The sequence below is a fragment of the Portunus trituberculatus genome, chromosome 24, assembly GCF_017591435.1.
Source record: "Portunus trituberculatus isolate SZX2019 chromosome 24, ASM1759143v1, whole genome shotgun sequence".
In the NCBI taxonomy this organism is placed as follows: Eukaryota; Metazoa; Arthropoda; class Malacostraca; order Decapoda; family Portunidae; genus Portunus; species Portunus trituberculatus.
The window spans coordinates 11,399,210-11,426,355 of NC_059278.1; the positions used below are offsets into that span (position 1 = coordinate 11,399,210).

Sequence of the window (27,146 nt, forward strand, 5' to 3'; positions counted from 1 at the left end):
GTTTTCCGCTCTTAGCCTAGCTTCGTTTTCTTCCACTTTTTTTATCCTTTCTCTCAGTTTTATAAACTCTTTATCCTGTTCTTCATTCACTTTCATTTCCATATTCTCCTTTATCAATTTATCTAGTTTATATTCAATATTTAACACTCTCTTTAGTAGTGAAGTAGTCGTCATATCAAAGCCTTCAAATACACGCTCACCCTCACTAGCATAGTCATCATCAGCTTTCATTCCTTCTCTAATCTCATGTCTGCATTTTGATGGTATCTCTTTTTCACTCATCATTCCTTAATAATTGATTGCATGAAAAAAAATGAGTCCACACTACCTGCCCAGGCCACTGTAAAAACTGTACAACAGGTATGTAGTGAAGATCAGCTGATTGTCGGAACGGCGCCAGTGCATCCTTCCTCGACCACGTCTCTCGTGTGTGTATTTACCTAGTTGTATTTACCTAGTTGTAGTTTTACAGGGCCTGGGCTTTATGCTCGTGTGGTCCCGTCTCCATATCTACACTTATCCAATTTTTCTTTAAAACTATGTACACTCTTTGCTGATACCACTTCCTCACTCAAACTGTTCCAAGTCTCAACACATCTTTGCGGGAAACTAAATTTTTTAACATCTCTCAGACATCGTCCCTTCCTTAGTTTCTTACTATGCGATCTTGTGCTTCTAAAGTCATATTCTTCTCTCAGAATCAGTTTCTCATTATCCACTTCATCCATTCCGTTAATCAATTTATAAACTTGTATCAGATCCCTCTCTCTCTCTCTGCTCCAAGGTTGGTAGATCCATTGCCTTTAGTCTCTCCTCATATGCCATCCCTTTAAATTCTGGAACCATTCTTGTAGCCATTTTTGTAGTCTCTCTAATTTTCTTATGTGTTTCTTTTATGGGAGTCCACACAACTCCTGCATATTCCAATTTAGGTCTTATTTTAGTACTTATCAATTTCTTCATCATTTCCTTGTCCATATAGTGATATGCTACTCCAATATTCCTTAGCAAATTATACGTCTCTCTGAAAATTCTATCAATATGGCTAACCGGTTGCCTTGAAAAAGAAAGAAGAAATACAACTACCATGAATATTTTCCACAGACAATGGTCCATATTTCACAAAGATAATAAAATGAAGATAATACAAAGCTCCAACATACACCAAGGAGCCTCACAATGCACACCACTACTTCCAAATATTTTTCATAATACAATGTAAAAAAAAAAAGAAAAAAATCCTGAACCTGAGTGAGAAACTTCTTTAGGCTGAGTTCAGCTGGGGTTGTCATGTTGATGAGGCTGGTAAACTGGTGGTAAGCCACCTCCCTCACCTCCTCACTGCTGCACCCCACCAAAATCTCAATGATGAAGTCTTTTACACTCAACATACCATACCATTGATCTGTTGGGAAAAAAATTAAATAAAAAATATAATACAAATATTGCAAATATAATGCATATAATCATATTCCTACAAGTCCTTCAAGAACCATGTTACCTATTAGCTGTGGACGGAACTTGAGAAAGGCTATCAAAAGCTGTAGGGCTTGTGAGGCAATGAGTGAGTCAGTCGGAGAGATGGTCGCCTGTTGCACACATACTCCTCCATGCAACACTGTCTCACTCTCACTACTAGAACTGTGAACACTGCCTGTGTGAGATAAAAAAAACATTAAATAAATATGCCCTACTGAGAACAATCTCACGGTAATGTTTATAACAGAACTGTATTGAACAGTAGCCATATACCTCAAAAGATGAAAGGGAAATGCACTGGGATGACTGTGATCAAAGCAAAGCAAGAAAAGAATCTATGTCATAGTTATATTAGTAATAACTGGTATTGAAATGCTGACATGGCTTGTCTCAAAACAAAAATCAAATCTGACACCAGAACCCACTTCTATCACAGCTCCCCAACAAATGGAGGACAAAATATTTTTCAATCACCCACAACAAGCTTGATAAACATACAAACATCCAAGGGATTTTTGTGTCAAGTAAGAATACTCTATCTGAAATACTGCAATGATCCGTGAAAAATTGTAAGCTTATCTAACAAGATTGAGGGTGAAATATTGTAAACTTGTAATTCTGTGGACACTGAGGATGAAGTCAGTTATCCACAAAACTGTTGTGTATCTGTCTAAACCTGCATTAGAAACACTAAGCAAAATACACAGGATTACATGATAGCAAAGAATGAGACTGACAGGTATAGTAATAAATATACAGATTAACTGCAATTCCAAATCCATAGACATGTATTTCAGGTAATAAAGGACAAACCTAACCCAATTGCAATCATAAATAAAATCATAGTACATTCTACAACAAAGCACTGAAGTTATAATATATTGAAAAACACAAGTTTACCTGTACTACTTTGCCTGGATGATTTGCTATTATCAGGAGGGGAGACAGCTGGCTCTGTCATAGTGATGGTTGCTGAAGGGAGGTACAGCCTTCCAGCTGCCCCCGCCCATGACACCCGCATCAAACAGGAAACCATCTCACTCCATTCCTCTTCACTAAATCCCTGTGCATCATTAGAATTTTTAGCATCTTTAGTAAGTAACTTAAATGATATGCATATAGTCTTCCTAATAATGCTTATATGAACCTGATAGGACTTCAAATTTGAAAACCTTTAAGGAATATCTTTAAAAAAATTATAAATAATTACAAACACTTTGACTTTACTTTTCAATCTTTCTTTAAACCTATATCAGAAATTCAAGGAAATAAAGTCAAACTATATTGTAGAGGGCATGACAGTTGTGTAAATAAGTGGGAGAAGTGCTCTTATTCTTCCTGCAAATCATATGGAGTATAAAAGATCCTAGACAACACAGACTGGATCAAGAGGTGTGAATATCATAAGGTCAGTTTTTGTTTAGTAAATAAAAAAAAAAAAAAAAAAAAAAAAATGAAGGTTTTGAAGTTAGTCTAAATTTTACGGCAGTAATATTGTTCTATTTTAGCACCCTTCCCTTGAACCTGAACCTATTGTTCACGCAGGTGTATTGGCCCTTACCAACCAATCCAGGGTACAGCGTCCATAGCAACCAATCATATACAATAACCTCATGAACATCCACTTCCACTAGCCTCTATGTCTTTGACTCTTGATACTGAATATGTGATTGTGCACAATGGCTGACTTTGATGATGCTGCAGTTGCAAGAGAACTGACACCAAACAAAATTGATAAAATGACATGCACACAACTGAAATGCACCCTGACAGCAATACTGGGAGCAGAGAGAAGTGTAGACCCATCTAATATTGTGCTGTCAGGGAGCTATATTCTCTTTGAGAAGAGAATGCAGCTGGCTATCCTGACGATATGAATACAGATGATTCAGAGATGAAGAAACCAGGACAAGGCAACAACCATTGGAAAAGACCATTCCTCATTACCGTGGAGAGCCAGCCGAAGAGATTTGTTTTGCCTTACTACGCGTGGCAAAGTATTTGAAAAATGTTTGGAAGCCACTGTCAACTGTGTACATCAAAATAATATGCACCCAGCTGTGAAAAGAGAATATGCTCGCCTTTGGAAGAGAGAATATGAAGAAAAGAAAAACCTACAAACGTTAGCATAAATATCACCTATGACCGTAAGAATCGCATACTGCTTCGAAAGTGTCATCACTGATTGCTATTCTCCTCAGTTTTTCTAAGTGTAAAACAAAAGAATCACAAGCTTCATCTAGTCTCTTAAAATATGTGTCAAACAAAAGAATCAAAAGCTTCATGTAGTCTCTTAGAATATCAGTGAGGGCTGAAAGATAAATTGCAAGAGCCTAACATATTAAAGTTTGTTTTGAGTTATGATATTGTGTGGTTGTTGGAAACAGAAATATTTCCATCTGAATGTGCCAAGCTTAGAGTATATATCACTGTGTCAAGAAGTGGCCCACATAGAGGTGGTGCTGTGATACTCATTGCCAGCTGGTTAACGGAACATGTTTCTTATATAGACACATATATTTTCTTTTATATATATACAAGAGGGAGAGCTGCCAAGAGCAACAAAATATTACAAAAAGAGTCCCGCTGGAACTGCAGTCTCCCTAAAAGATTAGAAAGAATTAGCCGAAAGCCTGGGACAAATGCACCTCTCTCTTAAAAGAAGTCAAGTCGTAGGAAGATGGAAATACAGAAGCAGGTAGGGAGTTCCAGAGTTTACCAGTAAAAGGTATAAATTAATGAGAATACTGGCTAACTATTGTATTAGAGGGTTGGACAGAAGAGGGATGAGAGGAAGAAGAAAGCCTTGTGCAGCGAGGCCGCAGCAGGAAGGGAGGCATGCAGTTAGCAAAATTAATGAAGCAATTAGTATGAAAATAGTGATAAAAGATAGAAAGGGATGCAACATTTTGGCAGTGAGAAAGAGGCTGAAGACAGTCAGTCAGAGGAGGGGAGTTGATGAGACTCCACCCTATCTAATAAAGCTGCAAGTCAGATCTGGTTACAGTTGTCCTGGTGGCCTAGGCTGAAACTAGATGTTTACATTCACCCAGATGACTCAGAGAGCTTGCAGCCCACTCTAATGAATCAGAGAAGGTAGTGGTGATGGAGGACATAAATGTCAGGATGAGCAATCCCAGAATTAGGGACAAAAATGGTAACCAGTACAAATATGGAGTGAAAGGCAAGATACTTAATGACCATGGTAGAACACTTGAGGATAGATCAAACATTAATAGTATGATGACAGTTAACCATTTGAAATGAAATCCCAAAATTATGGGTGGCAACCTAACATTTAAATGAAGGGATGGCTGGGCTTCTGAAATTGATTTATGCATAGCAAAATATAATTCCTTAGACTTAATTGAGGAACGTATAGTAAATCAAGGGAATGGTGGATCTGATCATGCACCACTATGTGTCACATTAAATCTAGGCAACAAGGTCTATATGTCATCTAGGGAACTTCTATCGAGATCAGCAGCCTTAGGTGATTCGTACCAACCACAGTTATTACATAAGCAATGCCACAGCATATATCATGAGATGGTGGATCTGGAGGGTATGGTGAGATGAACAATATTACCCAATATTACAATATTCAATGATGAGTTAATTGAAAATTATATACATACATACATACTGATTCTAGACAATCCCTTTTTGAATAAGACAGAATTTGATGAGGCAATGTGCCCAATGATAAAAATCATATGTAAGAATATGCCCAGCTTTGTTAACAATATTTGATGTATCATTGAGCCCATTCCTCTTGACAATTTTTAATGTAGTATTCTCTGGTGCATGTTTTCCATTATTGTGGTGTCACAGTAAGTAGTAGTTCTATTCAAATCAAGTAACCGCATGATGTGCAATAACTACAGGGCAGTGGTTCCCAACCTGTAGTACATGTATCACCAGTGGTATGCATAGGCCTTCCAGGAGGTACATGAGCATTTTCAGGATCATATGCAATTTTTAGTTACATTTAATTCATTTCTCAGAAAAATTACTATTGCCTTACACAAGATAATCTAGTATCGATCAGCGGGTGAAAAAACAGATGCATCCTTTGCATTGAAATGAGCTGCAATCCTTGTTATTAATTAATTTGTGTCTTCTACTTGAGAATATATTGATTTTTGCTGAAATTGAGTTTTTCTGGAACCAGGTGGTACATGGGGATTGCACAGGCCCTTTTTGAATAAGACAGAATTTGATGAGGCAATGTGCCCAATGATAAAAATCATATGTAAGAATATGCCCAGCTTTGTTAATAATATTTGATGTATCATTGAGCCCATTCCTCCTGACAATTTTTAATGTAGTATTCTATGGTGCATGTTTTCCATTATTGTGGTGTCACAGTAAGTAGTAGTTCTATTCAAATCAGGTAACCGCATGATGTGCAATAACTACAGGGCAGTGGTTCCCAACCTGTAGTACATGTATCACCAGTGGTATGCATAGGCCTTCCAGGAGGTACATGAGCATTTTCAGGATCATATGCAATTTTTAGTTACATTTAATTCATTTCTCAGAAAAATTACTATTGCCTTACACAAGATAATCTAGTATCGATCAGCGGATGAAAAAACAGATGCATCCTTTGCATTGAATTGAGCTGCAATCCTTGTTATTAATTCATTTGTGTCTTCTACTTGAGAATATACTGATTTTTGCTGAAATTGAGTTTTTCTGGAACCAGGTGGTACATGGGGATTGCACAGGCCCTCCAAATGGTACTCACTCAGAAAAAGTTTAGGAACCACTGCTGTAGGGGAATTAGTATAATAGATATCTTGGCAAAGCTCTATGACAGCATCATACTAAACAGACTTAAATTACAGTGGAACATAAGCATATGTCAAGCAGGTGCATAGAAAGGGAGAGATTGTGTTGAGCAAATTACTGCTATAAGATTATTTTCTGATTATGTTAAGTATAAAAGAAAGAAAATTGTATATGATGTGTGTTGATTGGGTACCGCAAACACTTATTGAGTGTTTACAGAATTTAGGGTTTGGTAAAATTATGACTACAGCAATAAGAGCTATGTATGCATCCACTGAAAAATATTATGATGCCTGCAGTAAACGAATCACCTACTAGTGTTCACCAAGGGACCCTGACTAGCTGCCTGCTTTATACTCTGTATATTGACATAATGAAAATGTTGAAATATGAAATCAACACATTGTTTCTTGGGTGACTTAGGCACTGTTCTTAATGGATGATGCACTGATACTGGCGACAAGTAGGGAGATGTGTGAAAGAAGATAAATGTCTGGCATTATTGTAATGGCTATGGAATGCTTATTATTAAAAAGAAAGGTTTTTTTGTTATTTATGGTAAAAAGAGAGACAAATATGACATTAGAGTAGGTACAGTAGGTGTAAGCTATGGTGCCAGGTACTTGGACCTTGGCACCTGGTTTACAGGCACTGCTAAAATGGATAAGGTGCTGAATTTACACCCGATATAGAGTAAGGGTGTGCAGTGGCATAGCTATAGTAAAACTAAATTGTACTGACCCATAGGGCTAGGCCTATAATCTGTGCGACACTGCCATATCTCTCAATACTTCAAGGAAAACGGAATAACTGTTCTTTATTCATTTTAATGCATGACTTTGCTAAAGAATATATAAGTGATGGACAAGGCATGAAGATGTCATAGGTAAATTAAATATAGTAAAGGTACTGGTTATAAAAGTGAAAATGAGGTTGATAATTTACCAAATATTTACTATTATGTCCTCTCGAGATACCCAGTGTAATATAATGAGTGGGGAAAAGAAACGCTGATAAGGTTGTGATGCTGTGGTGTATATTTTGTTTGCACTGGGACAAATCCTCTTCACTGTGCCTTCAGATATACCAGCTGCACCTGCTGTCCTCTTCCTCGCTTGATTTATTGGTAAAAGTGGTCCTTGCAAGTTTTTATCTATTAATTCTGTAGACAAACTTCTTGGTTTGGCTGTACAACACACAGGCGAGAAAGTGTCAGTGTATCCTTTCATCGTGGCGACCAAATGAGAAGTGAGTCGATATGCACCTGCGTGGTGACCTGATTCCTCCCCCTTCCCCCAGGGGAAATCCCGCCTCGGGTTGACTGGCAACGTCGCCTGTCCTGACATGCCACATCGTCATACATGTCCATGAAATGCCTTCGTTTGACTTGGTATATAACACTTATTTGCATCACCTGCTATTTAATTAAATAGTCAGAATATTCTTAGAATGCCGTTTGTTGATAATACTGTGATTAAAGAACCAGGAGTATTATACACAATGTTTTGGTTGGAAATCTGGCAGAATGACCTTCGGGTCAGTACAATTTAGTTTTACTATAGTGTTTTTGACCCCCAGGGCAACCCATGGCCTTCAATGAATGAGATTTGCCAAGTCGGGGCTTACTGTATATATATATATATATATATATATATATATATATATATATATATATATATATATATATATATATATATATATATATGTGTGTGTGTGTGTGTGTGTGTGTGTGTGTGTGTGTATATATATATATATATATATATATATATATATATATATATATATATATATATATATATATATATATATATATACAGGCAACCACCGCTTAACGAAGGGGTAACGTTCCTAAAAAAACACTTCATTAAGCGAACCGATTATAACAAGTTTAACCCCTGACTTGAACTTCCATTGAGAGTAAGCAAAGCCACAGCGCATCATAGTACAGTGAAAGGTTTAATGAAAGTAAAAATTATGAAGTTTAACATTTAGGCAGTTTAATTTAAGCCATTGTAATGTACACTAATGTATGTATGTACGTAACTTTATAATGCTGATGATCTTAAATTTATGAAGGGAGGGAGAGTGAAATGGGAAAGACACTAACCAGCAACCTTACTTACTTACTTGTCACTTGGGGTGTTTGTTCAAGGCTCCGCTCCAATGCAAGGCAGCGCTCAGCAGAGCCTCCCTCAAAAGCAACTAGCATCTATAATTGTCTTTGATTTCCATGCCATTAAAATCATAAACTTCCTTGAACAAATATGTCTTCAATTTCTTTTTGAAGATATCGATCCTGGCACAACCTTTGATATCACTCGGCAGTTTATTGTAAATCCTTGGTGCGCATCTTGCAAATGCTCGACATCCCATGTCAAGGTTATTTCTTGGCTCATATAGTCTGTATGAGTCTGCATCATGTCTCAGCTCCATCGTAGTGTCATGGTGGAATGTTTCCAGTAAGTTCCTCAAGTACTCAGGTTTTCCAGACTGTAATGCCTGATGAGTCATAACACTAATCTTGTACTCAATTCGTGCTTTAATTGGCAGCCAATGTAGATCTATCAATACAGGTGCTATCCTCTCACAAGGAGAGACACCTGTAATCAGTCTGGCAGCTCTGTTCATGACAAGCTGTAAGTCTTTTAAGAGATACTTAGGCAGTCCATAATACAGAGAATTGCAGTAATCCAGTTTGCTTATCACATGACTACGAACCAGCATCTTCATAGTTTTCTCATCCAAGTATTTTCTGACAAAACCTATATTTTTCAGATGGTATCTTGCCGTCTTAACCACCTGCCGTATTTGATCTTTCATAGATAAATGACAGTCCAATAATACTCCCACATCCTTCACTGTATCACGAACACCCAAACTGTTACCATCAATATATAATGTGGACATATCAATCCTTTTAAAGTCCTTATTCTTACCCACTATCAAACATTCAGTCTTGTTTTGATTAAGTTTCAACTGCTTGGATTCCATCCATCTACCAACATCATCCATAATAAGTTTTATCTTTCTTTCAACATTATCTACATTGTTCAAGGTCATGTAAAACTGTGTGTCATCAGCAAACAGTTTGAAGTCAATGTCATGTTTTCTTAGTATGTGTGATAGTTCAATGGTATATATACAGAACAGATTAGGACCTAAAACACTGCCTTGGGGTACTCCTCTTTCTAAAATCTTCTTGTCTGAGAAAGATTTACCAATTTGAACACAGTATTGCCTGTTTGCAAGATAACTTTCTCAATATGTTAGTGCATCTCCATCAATTATCACAGACTTGCAATCTAAAAGAAGCAATCTGTGAACAACTGTGTCAAATGCTGCACTTAAGTCCAGTAAAATTAGCAAACCACATTTTCCTTCATCCATCAGGATTATCAGATCATTGATAACTGAGCATAAAGCTGTCTCAGTCGAATAAAGTTTTCTATAAGCCGACTGATTATCCGGTAAAGCCTGCACTACTTTCAAATGGTCGAGTAATTGGTTTAATAATCTTTCAATAATCTTCGATAAAAAGGTCAAATTAGATACAGGTCTAAAGGAACTCAAGCGCTGCATATCCATTTTACCCTTTACAATGGGCTTTATCAATGCCATTTTTTCAGAGATAGGAAAGGTATTGTTCATAAAGCTACTGTTTATAATCAGTTTAAAAATTTCCAGAATTTCACAGAACTTCTCACTCTGAATAATATCACTAATAGGTAATGGGTCATTATCACAGTAGGTTATATTAACTTTATGTACAATCTCCTTTACTTCATCCACATTTACTTGCTTAAAGGACAATAGCTTAGCCCGAGGCGTTGGCATACTCATGGGTATTTCAAGCCTCTCATTTCTAAAGCTCTCCACAATCAACTTTATCTTTTGATAAAAAAAGTCAAGGAACATATTTGCCAGCACAGTGTCATTAAACCCGTCAGGCAACTTATCTATTCTCGTTACCTGTCAAATTATCCACTATCTTATATAATCTACTAATGTTAGACAGAGACTCTAATGACTTCTGTCTATAGTACTGACACTTTCTCCTCTGTACAAGTTTGTTTAGCCTGTTTCTCATGTCCATATATTCCCTTCTTGCCTCTTCTGTTCGTAGTCTACGCCACCTTTTTTCTTTCTTCCTTTTTTCTTTCTTAGCTATGGAAATTTCAATATTAAACCAAGGTGCATGATCCCTTATCTTAATATCCTTTTCATGAAATGGACACATTTCATTGTATTCTTTTTTCATGTTGCCATTATATAATTCAGACAAACAAGATTCACATTTCTCAACTGCTACTCTTCATGAGTACACACATCATCCTTTCTTAACTGAATGGCCTGTGACACTTCAGCTATCAGCCACTCAGGGTCAAAATCATTTTTCCTACGAAACACTAATTGCTTAGTATACATAGTTTCTTTTTTACAAGATATATGAAAAGTAATCATCCTGTGCACCGGTGAAATCCTGTAGATTTCATCAACATTTACTTCTCGAACAAGATTATGATCTGAGTCACAAGACCAAGTCAATTACATGTCCACCAGCAGATGTTCCTTTTTCTACTTTATTGTCTAAATTAAAGGATTTCATCATATCTTGAAACTCCCTCACTATATAGTTTTCTTGTTCATCCATTCTTATATTAAAATCTCCACAAATAAAAATATTAACGCTCACCATATCCAGCAGTTCCAAGTATTTCCTAAAATCGTTAATAAACGACCAGGCACTTAGGCTTGGAGGTCTATAGACCACTATAAACATAGATTTTCTACCACCAAGCTCACAGCTAACTTGCATATGTTCAAAGCTCTCCCATTTTTCTGACTTATCCACCCTAATTTTATTGCACGTTCTAGAAAGTAAAAGACCAACACCACCACCTCTTCCTTCTTTCCTTGGTATGTGCACAAATGTATGAGTGTCAGGGGTTATTTCTTTAATTTTCGCAGTATCATATTAACTCAGCCATGTTTCAGTCAAAGCAAGAATATCCAGATTCTCATCATTAATTAAAGTTCTGATTTCTATTGTCTTGTTTCAACTGACTGAACATTTAATAAACCACATTTCAACATAGAGCTTACAGCATTAGTAGCCATGATCTGTAATATTTCTGATCTTGTCAATCTCACTTTCCAACACAACACAGCAACTATTATTTGCTGAGTGGTCAGTATTATGTTTCTTAAACCTCACAAAGTTTATGCATTTCTTCTCTGTAGATGTGCAATCCTAGGACTTGTGGTTGCCTGCACATTTAAAGCAAACATCAGGATGCTCACCATTTTTCTTGGCATTGCAGTTTGCCTCAATATGACCATACCTTTGACAAAGGTAACAGATAAGTAGCTGCGGTGGCGAGTGGACGTGTTGTGTGTGCGCTCCGTTTTTGGCTGTGGTTTTTATAGTTAGCGAGTGGTGTTTGTGCTTGGTGTCTGTGTGTGGTGCTTTTGAGTGTTAGTGAAGTGAAAGTGTGTACTGCAAGTGTTAGATTAGAGTGAAATAGTGGTTAGAATCAGTGTTTGTGAGTTAAAAGTATTTTGGTAGAGCGAGGAGACTAGGCTTGTAACCGTCAAGTTGACCTTGAAAGAGGATTAGTTGACCTCACTTAGGCCCCCAACACCGCAGTTCCCCACCCGCCGTCACCAAGTATTTTTATTTGTTTGTGAGTTAACAGATTGTAAATTAGTATGGCGGTAGCTACTGAGGTATATCAGAGTGTGATTGAGTGCGTGAAAGAGAGTGTTGAGGTGGGATTGGGAGAGTTTGTTGTGTGTGAGATGTGTGGGCATGACAGGAAGGTCGTTGACTTTTCTGAGTGTATGGTGTGTAGGCTCAAGAGCGAGAATTTAGTTCTTTCTCTTGAGCACCGAGAATTGCGAGAGGAAATCAGAAAGCTAAGTGAGGGGAAAAGTGCGAACGAAGTTCTCATCTTTGAATTGAAGGAGGAGGTTAAGAGGCTTGGGGAGGCAGTGGAAAAATTAGGCAGGAGATCAGTGTTAGGCCGAAGGTTGGACCTTCTGAGGGCGACAGGGTGGCTTGGCCCTCTGTCGGGAAGAGCAGAGTGGGGAAGAGGGAGCAGGCGAGCCAGACTGGGAAAGATAGTAGTCAGGATGGGCAGAGATGGCAGGTTGCGAGGGAAGGAAAGCGGAGGCAGTTAGGGAGGATAGGACTAAACCTGTTGAGTGTGAAAATAGGTTCGGTTTGTTGGAGGGGAGGGGAGAGTGAGAGTGGAGTGAATGAAGTGGTTGTGGTGAGTGAAAGGAGAAAGAAGGGGGTAGAGGAGAGGAGGAGGATGGTTGTGCCTAGCACACCTCAGGTGTGTGTGGTGGGTGACTCTCAGGTTAGGTATTTAGATAGCACTTTCTGTGGGAAAGACAGGGATAGGAGGATGAACGTGTGTATGCCTGGTGCAGGTGTGAAGGCAGTGAGTGAGGAGGTGCAGAAGAGGGTTGGGGGGATGGAGAGGGAGGGTGTAGTAGTTTTGCACGTAGGTGGGAACGATGTCAGAGCAGGTGGGTCGGAGGAGTTAGTGGCAAGATTTCGGGAAATGTTAGGCAAGATAAGGGAGAGTGGTAGGAGGTGTGTAGTGTCAGGAATCTTGCCTCGTGTGTATGTTAGCAGGGAATGGTTGTCTAGAGCCATTGGTGTGAATGATCGGGTAAAAGGGATGTGTAAGGATGTGGGTGTCAGCTTTGTGGATGTATGGGATAGGTTCTATGGGCGAAGGGATTTGTATGCTAGGGATGGTGTGCATCTGAGTAGGAAGGGTGTGGATGTGCTGAGTGGATGTCTGGAGGGGAGTTGGGATGGAGTGTAGGGGGTGAGGTAGCAAATGCATTCCAGAAGAAAGATGCTAGACATAAATTAGATAGGATAAACAGAGATAGTGAAAAGATTAGGAAAGATTTCCAGGTGCAAATAGGAGAGAATAAGATTAGGATTCCAAATAAGGAGACAGCATCTAGGAAGGTAGCAGGACTTAAATGTTTTTATGTAAATGCCAGGAGTCTTAGGAACAAGAAGGACGAGTTATCTAGTTATATAGTTGAGGAGGACTTAGATGTTGTATGTGTCACAGAGGCATGGGTAAATGAGGAAAAGTTTAGGGAAAATAGGAAAGAATATGAAGTAGATGGATACATTATGTATTTACACCAGAGAATTGGTAGGATAGGTGGAGGAGTAGTTATTTATGTAAAAAAATCCTTCATTTCCAGTCAGGTTAATGGTATTAAGGTAGATAACAGAGTAGAGTCCTTATGGCTGGATGTTAGAGTAAACAAAAGTAAGGTTATTAGAGTAGGAGCTTTTATAGACCACCTAACCAGTCAGCAGATGTAGACAACCTTATGGTAGATGAGATAAATAGGGGGTGTACTAGTCAGACAATTATCTTAGGGGATTTTAATCTTAAGTCAGTAAACTGGGAGAGGATGGTAGGAGATGCTAGTGAAAATAAGTTTATGGAAAGTTTTCAGGATAACTATTTAGTGCAGATGGTAGATAAACCTACTAGGGGGAGGAAGGTTTTAGACATAGTACTAACAAATATTGAGCATTGTTTAAAGGAAGTTGAGGTAGGAGAGACTTTAGCAAACAGTGACCATCATATAATTAGATTTATCATTAATTCCAGTAGGGATAATATAGTGAATAAGACTAGAGTCCCAAACTATCAGAAAGGCAATTATGGTAGGTTACGTCAGTTATTAGGAGAGGTAAACTGGGAAGATAGTTTTGGAAATAAAACTGCACAGGAGATGTGGGATATTTTTAAGGTTGTAGTAAAGGGTATAGTGATGCAGTGTATCCCTTACAAAGATATAAGGCAGAGAAACAGGAAGCCATTATGGTGGACTCATGAGATAGGTAGCCAGATCAGAGAGAAGAAGAGGGCATACAGAGAGTTGCAGAAAAGTGGGGAAGATGTAGATTTGATTAGGTACAGACAGGTCAGAGATGATTTGAGTAAGGTTATAAAAAAGTAAAAGGCAGGCAGAGATAAAACTAGCTAGAGCTGGGAGTAAAGATCCCAAAAAATTATATAGTTATTACAAGGTCAGTGATAAAAGAAATAAGGATAGGATTGGACCACTCAGAAAAGATGGTGTAGTAGTGGATCAAAATGAAGACATAGTAGAATTATTGAATGAACAATTTTCTTCAGTATTTACTAGGAAAGAATAGGAAATCCTGTTACAAACAGTGCGATGAGTAGTTTAAGAGCTTTAGAAAATATTGATATAAAACCGGGAATTATTAGGAAATTTATTCTTGAACTAGACGATAGGAAAGCTAGTGGTCCTGATGAGCTACATGCCAGAGTACTTAGGGAGGGTGTAGACAGTATTTCTGAAGCACTTAAGTTAATCTTTGAAAGATCACTTAGGTTTGCTGAGATACCTCAGGACTGGAAGTTAGCTAATGTTACTCCAATATTTAAAAAAGGTAGGAAGGATGATGCAAATAATTATAGACCGATCAGTTTAACTAGTATAGTATGTAAGATACTAGAGAAAATCATTAAGGGTAGTATTTGGGAGCATTTAAATGAGAATAGATTAATTAGAGATACCCAACATGGCTTTAGATCAGGGAGGTCCTGTCTTACAAATTTGCTCGATATCTTAGAATATATTACCAAGGAGTTAGATGATGGAAATAGCATAGATGTTATATATCTAGATTTTAGCAAGGCGTTTGATAAGGTACCGCATAGGAGGCTAGTGTACAAATTGAGACTACATGGGATAGGGGGTAGGTTAGTTGATTGGATTAGTGAATGGCTTTCTGATAGGAAACAGAGAGTAGTATTAAATGGGGCAATGTCTGAGTGGAAGGAAGTGGTTAGTGGGTACCCCAAGGATCAGTGCTAGGACCTCTTCTTTTCTTGGTGTACATTAACGATTTAGATATAGGAATTAGTAGCAAAGTATCAAAGTTTGCAGATGATACTAAGATAGCATGTGCAGTACAGGGTGAAAAGGACAATTACAGAATACAACGAGACCTGGACAGGCTGATAGCATGGGCAGACAGGTGGCAGATGGAGTTTAATTCTAAAAAGTGTCAGGTTATGCATTTAGGTAAAGACAACACAAACTTTAACTATGAGATGGAGGGATGTTGGCTAGAGGCAGTAGAGGAAGGAAAGGATTTAGGAGTAGTGATAGACAGGACTATGAAATTTTCAAAGCAATGTTTAGAAGCAAGAAATAGGGCAAATAGGATCCTGGGTTTTATAAATAGAAATGTTAGTTATAAAAGTAAGGAAGTGGTGCGTAGCTTATATAATTCCTATGTTAGGCCCCATTTAGAGTATTGCATACAGGCCTGGTCACCCCACTATAGGCAGGATATCAACATGTTAGAAGCAGTTCAGAGAAGAGCAACTAGGATGATACCAGCATTAAAGCGCCTGGAGTATAGAGATAGATTAAAGGAATTAAACATGTTTTCATTTGAGAGGAGATGTATAAGAGGGATATGATAGAGTTATTTAAAATGTTCTCAGATACAAACTACATAGATGTGAGATCTTTCTTTACCTTAGAGGAGGGAAATAGGACTAGAAATCATGGCAGGAAGATTAGAAAGCAAGGCTGCAGGTTAGATATAAGAAAATATTTCTTTAGTCATAGGGTGGTAGACTTCTGGAATGCATTGCCAGAGACGGTTGTAAATAGCACTAGTTTGACAATGTTTAAAAACAGATTAGATAAGCACTTAAATTTATTAGATTTATAATTATGTATAGCACTGCATGATAGTTTTTATAAGAAATTTACTATAGTTAAACAAGACATGATTCCCATGTATGGGGACCACAAATTGTAGAGGATTTCGCTGCAGGACTTAGCCCTGTTAATGAGCCAAATATTTAGAATTAGTATATAATGTATTGTGTACTTGTAAGTGTATCTTTAACCCTTAACTTCCGGGGATTAAAATATTTTTTCCTGTCTAATGACGGGGAAAAATGGTACACCTAAAAATTGTCAGAACACAGTTTGAATACTGATAATTATTTTCTCTGTGTTATTCTGAATACAATGATGTACTTTCCAGCTCGATATGACGTCTGAGAGTTTAGTTATTGCCTTATCAAAGTTTCCTCCTCCGAACGCAGTGTGACCAGTCAAGAGGAAACAGCCCGGAGAGCGACGCTCTCTCTCTCTCTCTCTCTCTCTCTCTGTGTGTGTGTGTGAGAGAGAGAGAGAGAGAGAGAGAGAGAGAGAGAGAGAGAGAGAGAGAGAGAGAGAGAGAGAGAGAGAGAGAGAGAGAGAGAGAGGAAAGGACATATTATCACTGATTTCTGAGACACGTGTGTGTGTGTGTGTGTGTGTGTGTGTGTGTGTGTGTGTGTGTGTGTGTGTGTGTGTGTGTGTGTGTGTGTGTGTCATATATCACTGATTTCTGAGACACGTGTGTGTGTGTGTGTGTGTGTGTGTGTGTGTGTGTGTGTGTGTGTGTGTGTGTGTGTGTGTGTGTGTGTGTGTGTCTTCCTTGAAAAGCATAAGTGACTCATCTATCACTAGGTTTTGAAATGGCTTGAAAAGGACTTGAATTTATTTACGAGAGACTGTATGACAGGCCTAATTTTCCAGAGTGGATCATCAGTTTTAACATTGCAGAAGTGAAGGTATTTCAATATGTTGTCATATCTGTCCCTTGTTATGTACCGTGCAAAGATTGGCATGTACAGCAGATCACTCTTCTTCCAATAATCATGCCTCAAAGCTTTTCTCGAATGACTCATAAGAAGCGTGACGGCTATGAACGTCAGGAGTTCATTTCTTGTGATGTTTTTCCACTCTTTCTCGTGAGAGCTATGGGGCACATCATCATCTGCTGTTTCTTCATCATGAAAAGTGTTGCTCTCACTCACTATATGGTCCAAGAAAGCATCACTGAGAAACGCCATGAAATAGTCACAATTGTGTTGCACAGGAGGGAATTCAGCTGTTATGCCAGGAGACACAGATAAATCAGGCATAACTGGGAAAAATCATCATTGAATTCCTCCATTGAAAGACAGGTCGGGGTCTCGCGCCACCTCTGCCACGCCCCTTGATCGCCTCCCCAGAACGCGAGGAGCACGCGCATGCCTCGTCTCCTAGAAACACTCTGTGTCCTTGACACATTATCTGGAGTCTGTTCTTCATCATTATTGCCTTCACTGTCACTTATACTGTGTAAGAGTCTCTGTCTCTCTGTCTGTTCTCCTGAGAAAGCAGGTGAATGATGCTCTACATCCGTGTCCTCACTACTAGTCTCTTCACTTTCCCCAGTTTCTTCTTCTATATATTCACTGTCACTTTCTTCTAGCTCAGAACCACTGCTAAGTAAAAGGGTTCTGCCTTGCTCCATGGTGATTTACAATCTGACCCGATCCTTCGCTGTTATCACTGACCTTTCTACCCAGCGTCACCGGAGTTGCCAAGTGTCGCCCATAAACGGGAAAACAGTTCAGTTACCTCTAAAATTAGGAGCTCTTGTGGAAACACTTGTGTGGTAAAAGATGCCAGATACTTCTACTCACCATCCGCCTCAAGAGAGCGCGAGAGACTTAAAATTACGCGAAAAATCTTGATTACTGGGACGAATCCCGTCACTTCGGACGTTCTGACGCAAACGTTTATATACGACCGCCGGAAGTTAATGGTTAAGGTGGTAATTCGATGACTCGATATCAATATCGGTTTTTTGGCTCTCCCATTGCTATTTTTTCACCGAATTCAATAGTATTTATACACAAGGTGTACGTTTATGGTGTACGTCTTCAGTGTTAATTTGGTACACAAATGTGGCGTAGTTTTTCTGCAATAAATATTTTTTCGGCGATAAGAAAATAATTCAAAATACCATTATAAAATCAAAACTAATAACAGTGTGGCAATTTCCTCTTAACCACATATAATATACATAACAACAAATAAATGTTAGCATCGGCATACACATAACCTATGTTATAACAATTTCATTACACGCCAAATTGTTACCTTTTTTCATCAAAATTTGAGTTTATAAGCCTGTTGTAAATTTATTTGAGTGAGTTCATGCATTATCATGCTAGCATTTGTTAAGATGAGGTTGTTGATCATTTTGCTGCAAAAATTTTTGAAATTGACCAATTACTGAAAAGTTATTCAACAGTATATGCTGAAAACTGAAAGTCGAGAAAACGCATTTTTCTGTGAACATCTTCAAAACCCCACATAACTCGCTTCCTCACTGGGCAACGGTTTCCTAGCAGGTGGGCTTTAAGATAGGAGGTACCCTAAAAGTATCCCTTTAGCCCATAAATTCCCATGAAAAGCCCACATGGTATAAAAAATAAATAAATAACTCACTCCAATATGTACCAAACTCAGATATGTACTTACATAATCCCTTGACAACTGCTTGGAGGCTGGTAGTGGCTGTTTAGATAGTTTCAGGCCATGTTACATCATGGCCTTACACGTGGCATTGTCACAATTTGGGAACCCAACACGTGTAAAATACGATCAACAGGTAGGCTGCACGCACGCGCACTCCCTAAGGCTGTATCGATTGGTACTGAGGGAGTAGCGTCTTCCTCACCCTCACTGCCTGATACTAAACTATTGTACATCACGCAAAAAAAAATAAAACAGCTCAAAAAAAATAATAAATACAAGCAAAACAAAGACTAGAAGAAAAAGGGGCGTATGCACGCTTGGGTATTGACGAACCCAAGTACCACGTTTCCAATTTTTCAATTTTTTTGACCAAATTAACGAATTTCCACCTTAAGTACTGATGACGAGGTCACTGTGCGACTGATACAGGATAACCTAGATGGGCCCTGGTAGCCCTTTGTTATCCTATTATTTATGTTATGATACCTGTCGCAAACCTGGTAAACTCCCCACTCAAGCTTAATCCTGTCCTGATGCTGATGCAACAACTGTCTTATCATTGGATCACATTTCATGATGTAATGAACTGTGCCTCCTGCTGCTGGTTTGCAAAAAATATTCTCAATCTTTGACTTGATATCAGGAACTGCTTGAAGGTAGTCATTTCTCACAATGATTGTATCAATGATACTTTCCTTAGTCTCTTCCTTATGGACATTACATAGCATTATCTTGGGTTTAATTTTCTGAACAGATTTAGTTGTCAACTTTTCAACATTCTCCAGTTTCTGGGCTGCCTCATTTCTCAGACTCACTGGCAAAATTCAGCATTATTTTTTTGCCATCATTAGCAAACTTTGTATCATTAATTTGCATTCCATCCAAAGCATGAGAAACTTCATTCTTCAGATTTGCTTCAGAATCCTGAGTTACCCCTACAACAAGCAGGTTCTTTTTCATCCTCCTCTTCCTCTTCACGTCCTGCCAAGGCGTGGAATGTTCCGAGTCAGCAGAATTCAGTGGCCCAGTAACTCCCGCCAAGCCTTCTGTTGCCTCATCGACCTTGATACTTATCTCTTCCATTCTTGCCATCTTATTATCAACTATTTCCATCATCTTGTCAGCTTTAGCAGTAATGCTCTTCAAATCAGACTTAAATTCCTGAAGCGAGCAATGCTATTAGTTTTCTCACCTCTCTCATGTCTGTGAATAATATCCAGCTTCACTTCGAGAGTAAGAGACTTCCTGGTCTTCTTAGGAACGCTAGGCCACATTGCAGGGCGTTTTGGTGGTAAGTTGAGCGAATGAAGACGAGCTGCTGCTGACGCTGTTATGGGAGTGAGTGGTGCGTGTGTTGTCCACGAGAGGCTTGATCTTGATCTTGATCTTGATTCTACAGGTGTCCCAGGATTTCTCCTGAGGTAGGCTTTAATATTGGTGGCTCCTGGTGTATTCAAAAGCCTGTCGGCTTGCGTGATACGGCGGGGCTTTTAAATTACCTGGATAAAACTTCGTTAAAGCAAGTTTGGTGTTAGTTAAGCGAGCAGATGGTAGTAATGAAACCTTCATTGTAAATTTCGTGTGTGAACCTTCATTAAACGGGGTTGCCTGTATATATATATATATATATATATATATATATATATATATATATATATATATATATATATATATATATATATACACAGGCAACCCCTTGATTTAAGGTTCACACAACGAAATTTCGCTACAACGAAGGTTTCATTTTACTACCATCTGCTCATTTAACGAACACCAAACTCGCTTTAACAAAGTTTTATCCAGGTAATTTAAAAGCCCCAGATAACGCAGTCGACAGGCTTTTGAATACACCAGCACCTCTCGTGGACAACACTTGACCACTCACTGCGTCAGCAGCAGCTCGTCTTCCCTTGCTCAACTTACCACCAAAACGCCCTGCAATGTCGCCTAGCGTTGCTAGGAAGACCAGGAAGTCTCTTACTCTCGAAGTGAAGCTGGATATTATTCATAGACACGAATCAAGAAAACTAATAGCATTGCTCGCCACCATCTTGACTCCATCTACTGTCTCTACTATTTTCAAGTCAGGAGACTTTATTAAGAAGGCTGATGAGACCGTATCTTCCTTGCAAGCTAAAAGAACCACCTGAACTCGTGACTCTACAATGGATAAAATGGAAAGCCTTGTGGAAATGTGGTACATAAGTTTTGTATGTGATACAATGATGCGCCCTTTGTTTACATTCCACAGGTTGCCGGTTAGTGTCTTTCCTGTTTCACTCTCCCTACCTTCATAAATTTAAGATCATCAACATTATAAAGTTACATACATACATACATTAGTGTACATCATAATGACTTAAATTAAACTGCCTAAATGTTTAACTTCACAATTTTTACTTTCATTAAACCTTTTACTGTACTATGATGCACTCTCGCTTTGTTTACTCTCAATGGAAGTTCAAGTCAGAGGTTAAACTTGTTATAATTGCACACACAGCAGAAGATGAGTAAGGCCTGAAATCCCTATTGTCCCTTAGCCTCGTGAGGGGCATCATCTGATAGAATACATGGCGAGTGAAAGATTAATAAAAATGTTTTCTGTTTATTTCTTTTGCACAGTACTTTAAATTTTTTTTTTATGACTATTTTCATGCTTTTTCATTTCTGTAGGGGTGACTTTTGACATGCTGGAACGCATTCCCTATTATCACATATTATACTGGGTTCGGTATACGGTAATTTTGATTTACGGTAAGGTTTCCAGGAACACATATGTATCGTATAACGAGGACTGTACTGTTGTAATTGCTGTTATATTGTTAGCATAAACTCTCTTGAAGCGAGCTAGGCTAATCACTCATAAAAAATATATTTTGATCAACAATAAGAAAATAACAAAAAAAAATCATGTTAAACAAGAAAAATAGCATTTCACAACACTGTAAGTTTGTAACATCCAAATTTGGACATCTAATAGTACCTCGTTGACTTCACGGAGACACTCTTCATTGCATGCACAGCATTTCAACCTGCACACACGTCATCCACAATATAGCTCCTCAAACATTCCACAGTCCAGCCTACAGGAAAGGTTAATTTCCTATGTATTTACATAGTACAGTCAGGAAACAAATTTTAATCAACGGCAGTGTGGCGTCACTTGGTTCTGCTACAACACTAGGGCATATTTACTAAGGACATATTTCCTGCTATTTGTAACTTTTGTTGAATATTTTTTCTCACTTGCAATGTTAAGCATGTTCACGATACATTCATCAACAGAAAGAGTGTTGCAGTAAGACAACAGTAATACACGATAATGCTTGAGAATAATGATACGAACCACCTCTCAGTGCCGCACAAACCTCGTCAGCTGATTAGTGAGCAAAGGGAGTGAGGAAGAGAAGATCATCGGAGGACGAGTCACCATCCATGAAAACGTCTCCTGGTGTGATTCCTGTGAACCCACTAGTGGAGGGCTGTGGCTCACTCAACACTTGAACTCTCACTAGATTCCTTATTTTCACTGCTAATAAATCTCTTTGGTGCCATTATAAGTTCCTAAATTAAACACTACAAACAGAAGCAGAAGAAGGTTCTTCTCACGACTCGGGACTAGGGACCCAGTATACTGGAATTTTGTTTCTGTATTATCAGTATTACCGGTATCAGAACAGAACAGGAAGGGAGAGGCCAGTGCTTTGTTTATAACCATGTGTGTGGTCGTTCGATTACCTGATATTTTCACCACTAAGCCCTTGGTGCTATTGTAAGTTTCTAAATTAAAAACTACAGACAGAACCCAGGAAAATATTATTCTGATGACTGCAGCAGCACAACTGGGAGAGGTCAGGGAGCCTTTCTTTACAACCATGTGTGTGGACGTTCGACTACCAGGTATTTTTTCGAGTATTAAATTGAACTTTTGCGTTACAGTATTGAAAAATCTGACTAATAAGACATTCGAGTATTAAGTTTCCACTGTATCAGTTTTCTTGTGATTCATTTCTAGCAACCCCAGTACTTGTTATCAAATAAATGCAAAAAATGTAAAAAATGAGGCACTGTGACAGAAAAGGCGGTAAAAGGAAGTAACGTCAATTATTGATTATATTTATGTTAATTATACAATGGACTAAAGTGTCGCCTGGGACAGTCCACCCCCTCCACCCTCCTAGCAACTCCAATGAGGCTGTGCTTATCAAATTTTCAATCTTTTATGCCACAAATACTAAAATATCATTTGTATACAAAAAGTAGTCAGTCATGATGACTAATAAGATTAAAAGCTTGGAGAAACAATACACAGGTGCAGTACATAGCGCAGTTAATAGGTACCCGGCATGCAGGGTGGGGGGGCGGGGGCAAAGCTACGCTATGTCACAAGTGACTGTCATCTTGCGTGTGCCGTGTTGCATACCTATTCAAGGCGCACTATGTACCACCTGACTTTTTTACAATTGCGGTATTTTCTGCACTCGGTACTTCCACGTACAGTACCTACACCTGTGTACAACATCATCATTCAGTGCTTGTTCGGGGTACAGAAAAACACAAGTATAAATCAGTGTATGAGTGAAAGCAGTATTCCATCTGTGATTGACCTTGTAAAGAAAAGAAGGTATAATTTCTTAAAACCTAAGCTGAACGATATAGATATGGAATAACCTTTTTGTACTGTGTATGCACTCCATAGACAGGAAAAACACACCTGGCTATAGATTTCTGTGCAGAGAAATGTTATCAAGCTTCGATAATGATCCACTGGGAAAAATAATACACCTTCTAGGAAACACACTGGACAGTGCAACCAAGATTGTGACATATAGAACAGAGTTTAACCCAATGTTGACAATGCATGAGATGTATACTAGGACTGATGTATATGTGCCTGACTACCAACAAAAATTGTTCTCAGGACTGAGACTGATGTCACATAATCTTAGGTGGAGTCATACACCTGCCAAACAAAGGCTGTGCATATGTGACGGTAGACAAGTTCAAACTGCACAACATGTGTTGGTAGAGTGTTCACTGACTGATCCATTACATGAACAATATCCCAAGTTTAGGTTTGTCAGTGTTTTGGATTTAATTAATAACTCTTAAAAAAGAAATGTGTAGTTATGTACTTGAGGTAATGAACACTTATATAAATCATTCAAGATATTCCCTCTACAATTAAAAAAAAATAATTATTTACTGGCCAAAAATATGTAATGACCTTTCTGTTTATGTAATGTGTATTCTTTTGTCAATAAACTAACTAACTATCATATTTGATGGCTCATACGATGCACCTTTTCTCCAAAAAAAAGTCTCAGGAAAAACCCTGCGTCCTATGAGGCCAACATTCAGTATTAAGAGTGCTTGGTGGTAAGAGAGACTCTAAAATCAAACCCCAGACATCTTCACAGATGTAAACAAAGTGATGATGGGTACTACACCACAAAAAAAACTTTCTTTCAAGGTACCAATGTATAATAGATCATACTTACTGACAATTCACATAGAATGACACCAGTCAGGAAGCATCTGCCAAGTGACCATGCACTATGCATTGTATGAACCAAAACAAACGTGGTCAGTGTCGGTGATCTTGATCTTGACACAGGCAAGCTTCACTGCATTCTTTAGTGTGATGCCATTACTCTTTCAGGTAAGACATATTCATAAAATTAAAGTTGCACCTATCTTTCAACATTCTTACCTTACATACATGTAAAAAAAAAATTATGATAAAAAAAATAATGATCATTAGCCCTGTAGTCTCCAACTCTCTCACAGTCACTGCCAACATCATATGCCAGGCATATGTTTACATCTCCCAAGTCACAGCAGGATTGGTGTGTAGCCTACTAGCAAAGATCAAAGTTTTTAAATGCAAAATATTGGGATCTAATAATGATCTAAATGTATGTGAGTCTTCAAACATCAGGTGAAATCCTTCACTTCATATTCAGAGCTTAAATCTGTTCATTAATCTTTTCTTTCATTTCAATGTCTGTCAAAAGTGGGTGTGTCTTATGAGCCCATGCATCTTACAAGCCATCAAATGCAGTAACTATACAAAATTATCACAATTAATAACATCAGTGGAAAAAAAGAGGCAGCAAACCAGCAACTCACTAGAACTACCCGGTTGGCAATGATTGGTGTCAGGGACGAGTGAACATGGGGTGGTGGGGTGGTTTGAGTAGAGGAGTCTAGTGCTGACCGCTTAGCAGGTCCTGGAACTGGCTGAACTCCAGAGATGGGAAGCTCTTGGCCTTTAGGGATGGAGCCACACACTAGAAATCTAAAGAATCAAAAAGTTAATAGCATAGAGAGAGAGAGAGAGAGAGAGAGAGAGAGAGAGAGAGAGAGAGAGAGAGAGAGAGAGAGAGAGAGAGAGAGAGAGAGAGAGAGAGAGAGAGAGAGAGAGAGACCCATGGATAAATCTTATTCAATTGTTTAAAGTATCAAAATTAAACACCCTGAATACAGAACAGTACTTACTTTAGTATCTGCAAGACTATCAAATAAATGTTCTGACGAATTTCATAGTCCACTTCTTGAGGGAGAGAATCTTTATGGAGCAGCATGGTGATCAGGTTCAGGCCCCCACACATAAGGAACTCTTCACAGAAACGGGCACTGTCATTCATGGTGCCTTCCATTGATATGGGCATAATTTTTCCAGATAACACCTGAAATGAATACAGATATGAGCATTTTTATTCTACATAGCTAGACAGAAATACCACTGAAAGAAAAGGTGCCTACCTCAACATTGTACAGAAGTCTAAATGGTGTCATGTCACTGGCACTTGGATCCAATAAAGACCGTAAAGTTTCTCTTCCAGCCTCTCTTTCTTTTTCACGATCTCGAATTTTATCCCTCTTGGCAGGGGAGCCGTATGGTGTTGTTCTTGGACTAGCTTCTGATGCAGACATTCCAACACTGTTTATGGAATCAAATCTATCTGCCACACTGTGGTCAGTCGGTACCAGGTACAAAACTCTTCGAACTGCATCAACAATTCTGCCAGAAATTTAAATATAAAAGACATGATATATGTATATGTTGCAGTTAAAACCCAGTATAAACTGGTTTTGACTACTTTCGGGTTTTAACTGCAACATATACAAAAGTAGGAATATACACTATTATAACACACACACACACACACACACACACACACACACACACACACACATGCATACCTTGAATCATCTAACTGAGCAAGCTGATACAGCAAGGAGAAAAAATTCTGTCCCTGGCTTGCCATTACAACCCCAGGTAGCTGCTTTTCTTGATCTAAGTTGTGTCCAAGTCCATCAGCCACAGCTGCTGCAGATGATCCTGCTCCATGCCTGAGAGGACCAGCACCTCCTCCTGATGCACCTGCACTGTCATCAAGTGCTCCTGTTTCTGCACTATCACAATAGCTTACAGTGCCAGGCAGCTCATCCCACCAATTGTCACCAACCTTACAAAAAAACAAAAAAGATAGAACCTACACTAACAGAAATCAAAATAATTCATATAGAAATTGATACCTTGGGAATGTCTCTCAAAGCTCATGAGCACGCATGTGTGTGTGTGTGTGTGTGTGTGTGTGTGTGTGTGTGTGTGTGTGTGTGTGTGTGTGTGTGTGTGTGTGTGTGTGTGTGTGTGTGTGTATTTACCTAATTGTATTTACCTAATTGTAACATACGGGAAAAGAGCTATGCTCGTGTTGTCCCGTCTCCATATCTATTAATGTCCAGCTTTTTCTTAAAATCATGAATATTCCTTGCGTTGACCACTTCCACGTCTAAACTATTCCATGCTTCCACCCTTCTATGAGGGAAGCTATATTTTTCACATCTCTCCTATAAGTGGCCATTTTAGTTTTTTCCCATGCCTCTCGACATTCTTTCATTCCACATACACAGATCTTCCCTATCCATTTTTTCCATGCCAATCATCACTCTGTATATTGCTATCAGGTCTCCCTTTCTCTTCTGTTTTCCAGGGTCGAAGTTGCATTCTTTTCAGTCTGTCTTCATAAGTCAAATCTCTTAAGTCAGGCACCATTTTGTTGCAGCCCTCTGTACTTTCTCTAGTTTCCTTATGTGTTTCTTTAAGTTCGAGCCCACTGTATTGTTGCATATTCAAGCCTCGGTCTTATCATTGCAGTAATTATTTTCTTCATCATTTCTTCATCTAAATATACGAACGCCACTCTTATGTTCCTCAATAAGTTCAATACTTCTCCAATTATTTTGTTTATATGTCTCTCTGGCAATAGGTCATTGGTAATTGTCACCCCAAGGTCTTTTTCTTCATGACTGGTTTTATGTCTTCATTTCCTATCTTGTACATACTCCTGATTCTTCTTTCACTCTTGCCAAACTCTATTTTCTTGCATTTTGTCGTGTTGAACTCCATTTGCCATGTACAGCTCCATTTCCATATTCTGTCCAAGTCTTCCTGG

The 27,146-nt window shown here is 38.6% G+C and overlaps 1 protein-coding gene across 1 annotated transcript in view; it reads right to left on the minus strand.

Annotated features, from left to right (window-relative positions):
• Positions 1 to 1,082: 1,082 nt before the first annotated feature.
• The window catches only part of LOC123508171 (ubiquitin carboxyl-terminal hydrolase 24-like), a 111,273-nt gene continuing 85,209 nt past the window's right edge, over positions 1,083 to 27,146 (minus strand). The window contains exons 18-24 of the mRNA XM_045261706.1: positions 25,891 to 26,156; positions 25,450 to 25,708; positions 25,183 to 25,373; positions 24,814 to 24,982; positions 2,380 to 2,542; positions 1,502 to 1,654; positions 1,083 to 1,405 (exon numbers count right to left, since the gene is read on the minus strand). Coding sequence (XP_045117641.1) covers positions 1,083 to 1,405; positions 1,502 to 1,654; positions 2,380 to 2,542; positions 24,814 to 24,982; positions 25,183 to 25,373; positions 25,450 to 25,708; positions 25,891 to 26,156 — 1,524 coding nt within the window. The remainder of the gene's footprint in view (positions 1,406 to 1,501; positions 1,655 to 2,379; positions 2,543 to 24,813; positions 24,983 to 25,182; positions 25,374 to 25,449; positions 25,709 to 25,890; positions 26,157 to 27,146) is intronic.